General features: G+C 42.8%; 1 protein-coding gene across 2 annotated transcripts; it reads right to left on the bottom strand.

Moving 5' to 3' along the window:
- Window positions 1–209: 209 nt before the first annotated feature.
- Window positions 210–8,968, bottom strand: tbx3a (T-box transcription factor 3a). 2 transcript variants are annotated; one of them, XM_030066026.1, is made up of 7 exons: window positions 7,885–8,968; window positions 6,298–6,580; window positions 5,708–5,854; window positions 4,575–4,651; window positions 3,810–3,967; window positions 2,420–3,063; window positions 210–1,297 (listed from the first exon to the last, which is right to left on the bottom strand). In XM_030066026.1, exons 1-7 carry the CDS (start codon window positions 8,274–8,276, stop codon window positions 851–853), a joined length of 2,148 nt encoding a protein of 715 aa, XP_029921886.1. In that variant the 5' UTR covers window positions 8,277–8,968; the 3' UTR covers window positions 210–850. The 2 variants fall into 2 exon arrangements, with proteins under 2 accessions (XP_029921886.1, XP_029921887.1); XM_030066027.1 differs by having other exon boundaries at window positions 6,313–6,580.
- Window positions 8,969–9,264: the final 296 nt, after the last annotated feature.

Genomic DNA, 9,264 nt, shown 5'->3' with positions numbered 1-9,264 from the left:
TATTTTATATATCCTTATTTACACCTATGATCAATACTACCTTTCATTTTTTAAAATTTGAGATTCCCTTTGCCCGTTGAATATTGAGGCTGAATTCCGCATGCTTAGGGCAGCAGACCTCACCGTGGTTCTGTCCTGGAGCACAACAGGAGTGTCAGTATATAGTTTTCAACAATGCATGGATAATAATAATAATAAAAAAAAATGCAAAATATGTTCCTCACAGATAATTTTCCTTGTTTTTCGATTCAATTTTAAAGTTGAAATGACACCAATTAAGAGTCTTCAGGGGGACATGCAACATTTGACCAATCTATGGGCATATTAGGCGGCAGAGGTTGTTCAATTAATTAATAAGCTATAACAAAATACAGCAGTCTTTAAAAGGTAGGCTAAATGGTAGCGAATTCAAATAAGTCAAATCAAATCAGAGTGCATATTAACAAAACAAATGCGGTTGCCTGAGCAACTCCACGTGGATAATAAAGTTAGGTGACAGGACACAGCAGCAACTTCTCCTTTAGATCTGTGAGTCGCATCCATGCCGACCTTTCAGTTTCAATACTTGTATGGTATTCATATGACAGGGAAAAACGTGTGGTTTAATTAAAAAAAAAAAAAAGCCTACATATCAGATGTGTATTTAACCAAAGTGCATTTCAAAAACTAAAACGTCCAACAGTTCTTTTTTTAGTTTAGGTTTTTTTGTTTGTGTGTTTTGTCTTTTCTTTTCTCTGCGTTAATTCTAAGAGGGTGTCGTCCTACTGTTAATGTCTTCATCACCGTCAACACTTCATCACAACAACAACGAAACGAGAAGCAGGAGAATGGGGGGGAACAAAAAAAATTCCTAGGGGGACCCGCTCCGTGGCCTGTCCTGATTTGAGTCGAGTCCACTGACCAAACGCTGGATGCTCTGCAACTCGTTGGCGGCGTCCTTCTCCGTGCAAGTTTTTGGGGACATGGAAACAGAGCCAGAGGATATGGTGGATGAGCGGCTGGTCACCTCCGATGTAGAATCCAGGGTAGCAGCAGAGACGGGACTAGCCGGGACAATGCCATCCCCTTTCAGCTCGGTTCCGCTGCCGGCCATGGGGGGCATGGCGGTGGTAAGCAGAGTGCTGTCCGGTACGGTCATTGGGAGGGAGTAGGGGCTGTACCTGAGTCGGGGGCGCACTGCGTTCAGGAACGGGTGCCGGTGCACCGAGGAGGAAGCAGCAGACGAGGCTGCCGCGGCTGCTGCCATGTACGTGTAAGGATAGGGGAACAGGCTGCCGAAGGGGGACATGGCAATGCCCTGTGGAGAAATGAAGAGATGAGTATGAGCCCACAAAGCCTTTATTAACCTAGATAATGCGATCACGCAACACTTAGACTTTCTACTGTAACACGATCGATGCCAAAAATCGAGGGGAAACGCATGCTGGCAGTCATAGTTACACGACCCCTGCCTCTGTGTATTTTAGATTGGGGTCGTGCAGCTAATGCGTGAAAATAATGAATTAAGACAAGTGACCTGCTTCGGGAAATTCGTTGGCTTTGTACTTTCACTCTCAGCAGTGAAATTTTTGGTTGTGCGTAATGATGTTAGCGCTCCATTGTTATAAAGCAAACGCCACTGACACATACCTAATATAATATAATAAGACTATAATGCGTTGTATCAAACAAAGATTTAACATCGGCAATATTAAACCAGCATGCCGGCCTTTCTAGGCTGTTAGACGACACACAAAGTTTCTGAGAATGGAGGCACTGTGTTCCCAGCATTCAACCGCTTTGCAACTTGTTCAGGAATTGTCGGTGCAAATAAAAATTCTTCCATGTCTGATGCTGCACATAAACAGCAGAAGTGGCATTCTGGAATTGTTGCTATAAACACATGTTGTTTTCTTCTCTGGCCCAACGAAGCGTTTTAATTCTCGCTATTTTACGTCTACAACACTAAGTTAATGAGTATATATTAACACTATTGCCTAACACCGCTGCTGCGACACCCAGGTAGTCATTCTTTGTCTAACTTAATCTGTTGTTGTTGTTGTTGTTGTTGTTGTATATACACAATAAATAGCTGCAGTGCTGAGAGAAATGTGATAAAGGGCGTTGTGTAAATGCAATTAACGTTACTGAATAATATTTGGCATTAAACCGGCAGGTTCACGCGCCCCCGCCCACACACACACACACACACACACACACACACACACACACAAAAACACGGACAGAGGCGCACATTGTAGATAACTATTTCTTTCTTACACGAGCTTAAAAAATACCCCTGAATTTTAAAAAGATGAGAACATTAAAGCTCACATATTGGGTAACAGGACTGGGTCAAAGTGTAGCCAACAGCCTCTCCTACGTTAGCTCAAAAGGTGCTTTACATGAGCGAGCTAGTAGGCCCAAAAACAGGTTTTACCTGTGATGCCAAGACGTGTTGCTGCAGATGAAAAGGCAGGCCAGGCGCTCCCGTCAAGCTTTGCGGAGGCGATGCCATGCTGGCTGTGTCCATGGTGCTCACTCCCCCGGATGACACGGCTGCCAGTAAGGGTCCCATGCCCGCGGCCATGTTTGAGAATGCACCTCCCATGTTGAACTGACTGGGGTGCAAGAGAAACGGATGCGCGCTCCCCAAGTGATTGAAAAACTGCTGTCCTGTCAGACCCGTTGGAAATCCAAAATTATGCAAGTGGCTGTGGCCTAAGTGCGCACTGTCAGTCTGAACAGTCAAAGGCATGAAACTGTCCTTGCTTATTGACCTGCACTCATCAGTTTTGGGCTGGTCCCGACTCGGGCTCTTGAGGTCTTCTCCAGAGCGGGTGGTACTGGAGATGACGGTGATGGGACTCTGCCGTGAGTCTGCTTGGCTTTTCTCAGTCCTGGGCCCGCTGTCACGGGTCCTGCTGGTGGAGTCACTGTTACCAAAGGGGTGGCCCTTAGTTGGGCTCGCCTCGTGATCCTTCCCATCCTCCGTGGTAGTGGAAATCTTGCTGGAGTCTGGACCATCTTTGACGTGACCGTCTTTGCTCTCGTCATCGCTGTCCTCGTCGCTCTCGCAGAAATCTGTCAAACAGGGTGAATATTAGTTGTCTTTCTGGCATATAGGCGATACATGATAACAACAGTCGCCAGTCTAATAGTGATGTAGTCTATAAATATTGACTTTATACATTACTAGTAATGGCTGTAATCAAAAGTTGATAAACAAATGGATTTGCAAAGGCACTGCAATGCATTTGACTGCATGGGTCTTCTCCCAGGCTTTTTAAGGTGACCAAAACAGTTTAACCAACCATCTGTCCATCCAGTAGTGGAAGCGCGATGGCTGCATCTCTTTCAATACACAGTCATTTCTGTTAATGCATTAAAATATTTTTTCTGCATACATGCATGGCATTAATTAGAAGAGTAATTAGCCATGGAAATATTTTGTGAACAGCAAAGACATACATTATTTGCACTGATGACACCTCAAGTTGTTAAGAACAAAAATCAGTGTTTCATGAAAAAACGATTCATTTTATTAGTGTTCGTTATAATTGATTGTCTATCCTTTAACCTAGTGTGCATGGGCTCAGTGTGACTGATTGGCTAAATGAGAAGTGCACTGCTTCATAAAGCATTAAGCCCCAGTTCATGCACTGCAGCTGTAGGCCACTCTACATTCATTGAGTTTAGCTATAGCCAACTCATAATCTAAACACTACACACAGGACCACCCATTAAAACCTTGTCACAATAGGACTTTTACGATTTCCCCAAAACTTCTGATCCGAGCTGTTGAGTGTTTGTGGGGTCTGTTAGCCTACCTTTCAGGTGTGGGGGCCCCACCGTAGACACGGCAGGGGACGAAGCCTGGCCAAAGCACTTGAAGGAGGCCTGCTCTCCAGAGGAGTCGTCTGAAGCTCCGTTCTCCTTTTTCTGCTGCTCCTCGTATGAGCGCATGGACTGCAGCGCCAGCTGTTTCCTATATGCAAGTACTCAAGTTATTATTGGTGTTCGTCAGCGCATACAAGTGAAGCTAAAAAAATTCACGATGGATAATATGGATATGGATATCATATGGAGCCATTGCTTGTTTTTTGTTGAGACCAGATGAAATTACGGGGTTCCTACCTGTGACTGACTCACCTAGCTCGCAAACAAATACTATCTATCTATCTATCTATCTATCTATCTATCTATCTATCTATCTATCTATCTGGTTACTCTTTTTCATTTTCAATCATCAATAATTGTACTGACTTGGCTAATTTTAATTATATTAATTAAATGCTTTGGGATACATAACTGCTGGGTCAATAACTATCAAGCGAAGATAAACAACTAAAACAACTGAATTTAGTATTAGCCTACTTTCTTTTCCAAACCCTACACACCTCCCTTCCCTGAGGAAAACCTAGTATATCATTAGGAACCTGTGAAGAACTAGACTCCTCAGGGGATTAAAGTGACAGTCATGCCACTGGTTTGAATCCACCGACATCACTGTCTGCCGGCCGTCTATAAAAATCCGACTACACGAGTCGTAAAAACAAATTGCTGCACAGAATACCTCTCTCTGTCTCTCTTACCTCTTTTCCCTTCTCCCATTCCCAGTGTCACGGAATCCTTTGGCAAATGGATTATGATCGATTTTCAGCTGGGTTATCTGAAATAATTCAAATGATACATATAAATATTAGCAGCCTGGCTTGGTTTTTTGTATAGTTGCACATGGGGTAGGCCTACTGCAGTTAGGGCTTGTTTCTGCAGTTTAAAAGGCCTGCCGTTTAAAATAGACTGGTCTAATAGTAACATATTTTCTGTTTTATGGACAACACACACACACACACACACACACACACACACACACACACACACACGCACACACACACACACACACACACACACACACGGCATTTTCCATTAGTGTGGAATATGTTATGCTTTAGTTTGTAGGCCTAAACTCTTGCAGAACTTTACTCCCATACCTCCTTTCCGTCCTCGACGCCCCCTCCCACTATGTGCAGAATTTGGCAGCACTGACAATATCTCTCAGCCTGTGCCTGCAAAGCATTTGCTGCATTTTTTTTCCGCCTGACACCAGTAGCCACAGGTAACACTGCACTGTCATTTCCCACGATATCAAAGCGCGCGAGAGATTATTTGCATTAGTTTTATGCGTTAGGATAAAATGTTGCCAGCATAGTCAACCAAAATGCCCCTTTTTCTTCTTTAATCCAGTCAACCGTACATTGTGTTCCCCCTCTCTTTCTCTTTTCTCAACCCCAACCCCTTTTACACACAGTTTTACACACACACACACACACACACACACACACACACACACACACACACACACACACACACACACACAGCGTCCAGAGAAATCTGGGCCGGTGCCAAATCCTTTCCATGTGATTAAATAAAAGGAAGATAACCTGTATAACATGCATTCCTCAGAATTATTACTTTCCTGTGGTAACATACAGCGCTTAACGTGCAACATCGGGCCCAGAATGATACTCCGTTCTGACAAGCTCAAACAAATATGACGCCTTTCATATTTTATGACAACAAAATGGAGCAGGGCATTAGAGACAAGATGCTGCATTTGACATGGCAATGGTTCAGGACATTCTCCTACAAATACCGCTATGGTATATTTTTGGTTTTTAATTAATTAGTTAATTTAATGAGTGCGCTTGCCTATTATCGTCCTTACCTTGTCATTTTGATATGCAGTCACAGCAATGAAGTCCGTTTCAGGAAAAACATAAGTCCTGAAGGTACTATAGGGCAGTTTGAGAATATCGTTGGCCCTCACAATGTGAAATCGAGGTTGATATTTGTGCATGGAGTTTAGGATGGTCTGCAATAGGGAAAAAAATGTGTATTAAAAATTAAATGTAACGCACAATGCATCTTGCATTGAGATTTGTCATCGTTATTGCAGTGCATGAGTAAAATAGATTAAAACAACTTATTCAGCTGAACATTTACACAGAATGATAATAGTAAAACTGTTCAAGAAAAATCAGAATTCATATTTTGTGAATGAAATAAATCTTGCATTAGATTAGATATTAGGCAATAATGCAACGTAAACACAGCGATTCCTCTGTCATAAGAATGAACAATGAAGCTATCATTTTGGCGAAGCTTTCCAAAATGTTGCCAATTCAGTGCCCCTACATATAGGCTTAAATATCTGGCTTAATCATTTTAAAAACACGTGCAATGACATAAAGGCAATATCAGCATGCAAAATGAGTGAGCTAAAGGCAAGTGTAAAAAATGAGAAAATAGACATACATTAGTTGAACTTACAAATCCATGCTTGTCGGAGATATTATTCGTCAGCTTGAGTTTGTGAAAATTGACGACTTTTGACATCCACTGTTCACCAGTAGCCGGACTGTCCGGGTGAATGTACATCCTCTTTGGCATTTCGGGGTCGGCCTTCCCTGCCACCATCCAGCGGGAATTATGAAATTTGTACCTGCAGTCGTCGGCTGCAACAATGTCCATCAAGAGAATATATTTGGCCTTCTTGTCCAAGCCAGTACACCTCACTTTGAACGGAGGGAACATCCGCCTGCAAGAGTAGTAACAATGATAAGCAATAATGTAGTAGACAGGGAAAAAACACACACAAAAATAAATAAATTAATAAATAAATACATACATACATACATACATACATAAATATACACAAAAAGGTGAGTAAAGCATGACCTCCAGTCCTACACCAGAGATGTGATCTGTTTTTTTTTTTTTTTTTTTTTTTTTTTTTAAAAGTATCCGACAAATGTCCTTTAGAGGATCCAATTATTATATGCTTTCCATTCTCCCTAATAATGCATAAAATACTATCTCATAAAATAAAATTATATGTCAGACTAAAAAGGTGAGCAAACTGTGTTTGGATGTTTATCCCCCATTCTGCTCCTTATCATGTAAGTTTAAATGTCCATGCTGTATAAACTGACGGTGAGCTGATTTTTCATGCTTTCAAAGGCCTGCACACAGATGGAGCAGCCATCTTTGTATACTTCACTGTGATGATGACGAAAATGATTTTGTCAGGGCTAAACACACTGATAGTTGACAATTTAACAGTGTGATCATTCAGTATGTACTTTGACAAACAATAACATAACAATACTGGAGGCAAGGTTATAATTTTAGGCTATTTGGAAAACACAAGGTGAGAATGTAGGCACAGCTCCCAGCTAATTGGGACCTAAATATTAATAATATAAACTTAAGACTTATAGGCCCAAGCCTACATGCATGTTGCTTGATATTCCTCCTCTTTTACACGACAAATTTTAGGTATAATTATGAATGAGTTTCTCATCATTAACGACATGTTTCTAAGCATGTGTAATTTACCATAGCTTTTTGACTAACAGACTAAGTGCAAACTTCTGCAAAACCCCAAGGCCTAGTTGAGCACACAGGAATTCGTGGCAGTATTATTTCCTGTTGGGCTAACAACGTGTTAAAAGTGCACATTAAAAACTCAAGAGTGTCAGCCAGGTTTGTTTTGTTTTAATTTAGTAATGAGATTACGTTTGGATGTAATGTTGCTCATTAATACATTACGTCAGTGGGACAATTTTGTCGGTGTTAAAATTTAATTTATACAGTCTCATATAGCAGTGAGAGGGCTGCATGAAATTATAATGTGGCCAGAGGAATCTTGGAGATATACTTTCAAGCATCCATCAATAAACTAATCAATAATGACTAAGAGCAGTGTCAGCATATGAATAATCACAATGGATCTCCATCCTGGACTATCAATATGCACACCAGGCTACTGGATATCAGACCACAATATTTTGGGATGCATGAAAAAAAAAACAAAACCAAAAAAAAAAACGTCTGTTTCACCTTCCGGATTTCGTGATCACCATCTCAGTGCCCCTCTTGTGAAAGAGTTCCCAAAGCTCCTTGGCTTCCAGGTGAACTTTAGGGTCGTCCTCCACCTCCTCCTCAGGCTCCAGAGTCTTCAGAGGCCTGAGGTGGGCTGCAGCAGCCTGGTGTCCCAGCGAGGAGAAGTGGAGGCCGGTCTCCGCGGCTCCCATCAGCTGGTCCATGATCGGCTTTCCCAGCGCACCCGGCAGAGAGAGGGAGCCGCTGGGAGGCAGCGCCAGGGCCGGGAAGAAGGGAGGCTGATGACCCAGCATTGCACTCATGGCAAATTCCGGACCCCGGTGAGGTATAAACGGATGATATGCCATGCTCGATCCTTGTATGACTGGATCTCTCATCAGGAAGTTCATCCAAGTCCAGGTACCAAATGTAGGCTACTGGTTGAATTTGAAGCAGTATTACTACAACTGTGAAGCCTGCGCACAAGAAGAGCAAAGGGGGGAAACAACAGGAAAAAGAAATCTATCTGAAGTTGGGAAGCGTAGACAATCCCACGTTCAACGCTTGAAGAAATAAGCATCCACTTTTTTCCACAAGTTGGTGGCAAATCTGCACAGTCGCGTTTGTGTAGCTCTAGACAAAAGTCTGAAAAGGGAAATGAAAAAAAAAGACTTTTCGTTAATCTTCACGAGTGTTGAGAGAATTTCTTCAGAGATTGACGCGCATCGGGCACCTTTCTGTATCTCGCTGTCTTGCGGACATTAGTCGAATTAAAGCGACGAGGGTGAGTCACTTAATTGGCTGCGGTGCATTCTTTCCTTTCTGCTGCTGTTTACAATATCGGCATTCCTGTTAAAAAATGCGTTCCCTCTTATTGGCTTCAGTCCTGCTGCGAGGGCGATGTGTTGAAATATTTCGATAGCGCCGAATAATCCCTCTGCCTTTACTTGCTCCGGACATGCACCCTCACACGCACACTCACGCTTTATTCCTCCTCTCTTTTTCACGCACACACACATTTCAGTGAAAGACGTGTGCAGAGAAAGGAGTCCGCTGACGGCCAGAGAGAGAGAGAGAGAGGTGGTAAGGTCCCAGCTCCGTGATTTTCCTAGCGCCTCTGTGGCCCATAGGGCTTCATACTGTATGGATGTGTTGCATGTTACGAGAAGCAGGGCTCTGTTTGATTGGCTCTTTGACGCTTTCGGACCAATTGTGTGGCTGCGTAGGCGTGGTTTTAACAGGTCGGGTGGAGGGGACAGACTTCAGACTTATAAAAAGGTGTTTGGAAACTCGAAAGGGCTTTGCCGTGAAACACCACCCTACCTCAGTCAATGTTGTGTGAATATGTCAACATCGTTATAGAAGTTGCGCTATCGGTCGGGCTGAGGGACCCAGCGA

The sequence above is a fragment of the Myripristis murdjan genome, chromosome 12 (genome assembly GCF_902150065.1).
Source record: "Myripristis murdjan chromosome 12, fMyrMur1.1, whole genome shotgun sequence".
Lineage (NCBI taxonomy): Eukaryota > Metazoa > Chordata > Actinopteri > Holocentriformes > Holocentridae > Myripristis > Myripristis murdjan.
This window is presented reverse-complemented; position numbering and strand designations above follow the sequence as displayed.

What these genes read in the sequence shown, in the direction of transcription:
- tbx3a (XM_030066026.1), bottom strand. Translation starts at nt 8,276, where the DNA reads ATGAACTTCCTGATGAGAGATCCAGTCATACAAGGATCGAGCATGGCA. An exon ending in GTGATCACGAAATCCGGAAG is followed by an intron (nt 6,581 to 7,884) that starts GTGAAACAGACG and finishes CTACTCTTGCAG; the next exon opens with GCGGATGTTCCCTCCGTTCA. An exon ending in GATTTGTAAGTTCAACTAAT is followed by an intron (nt 5,855 to 6,297) that starts GTATGTCTATTT and finishes TCCCTATTGCAG; the next exon opens with ACCATCCTAAACTCCATGCA.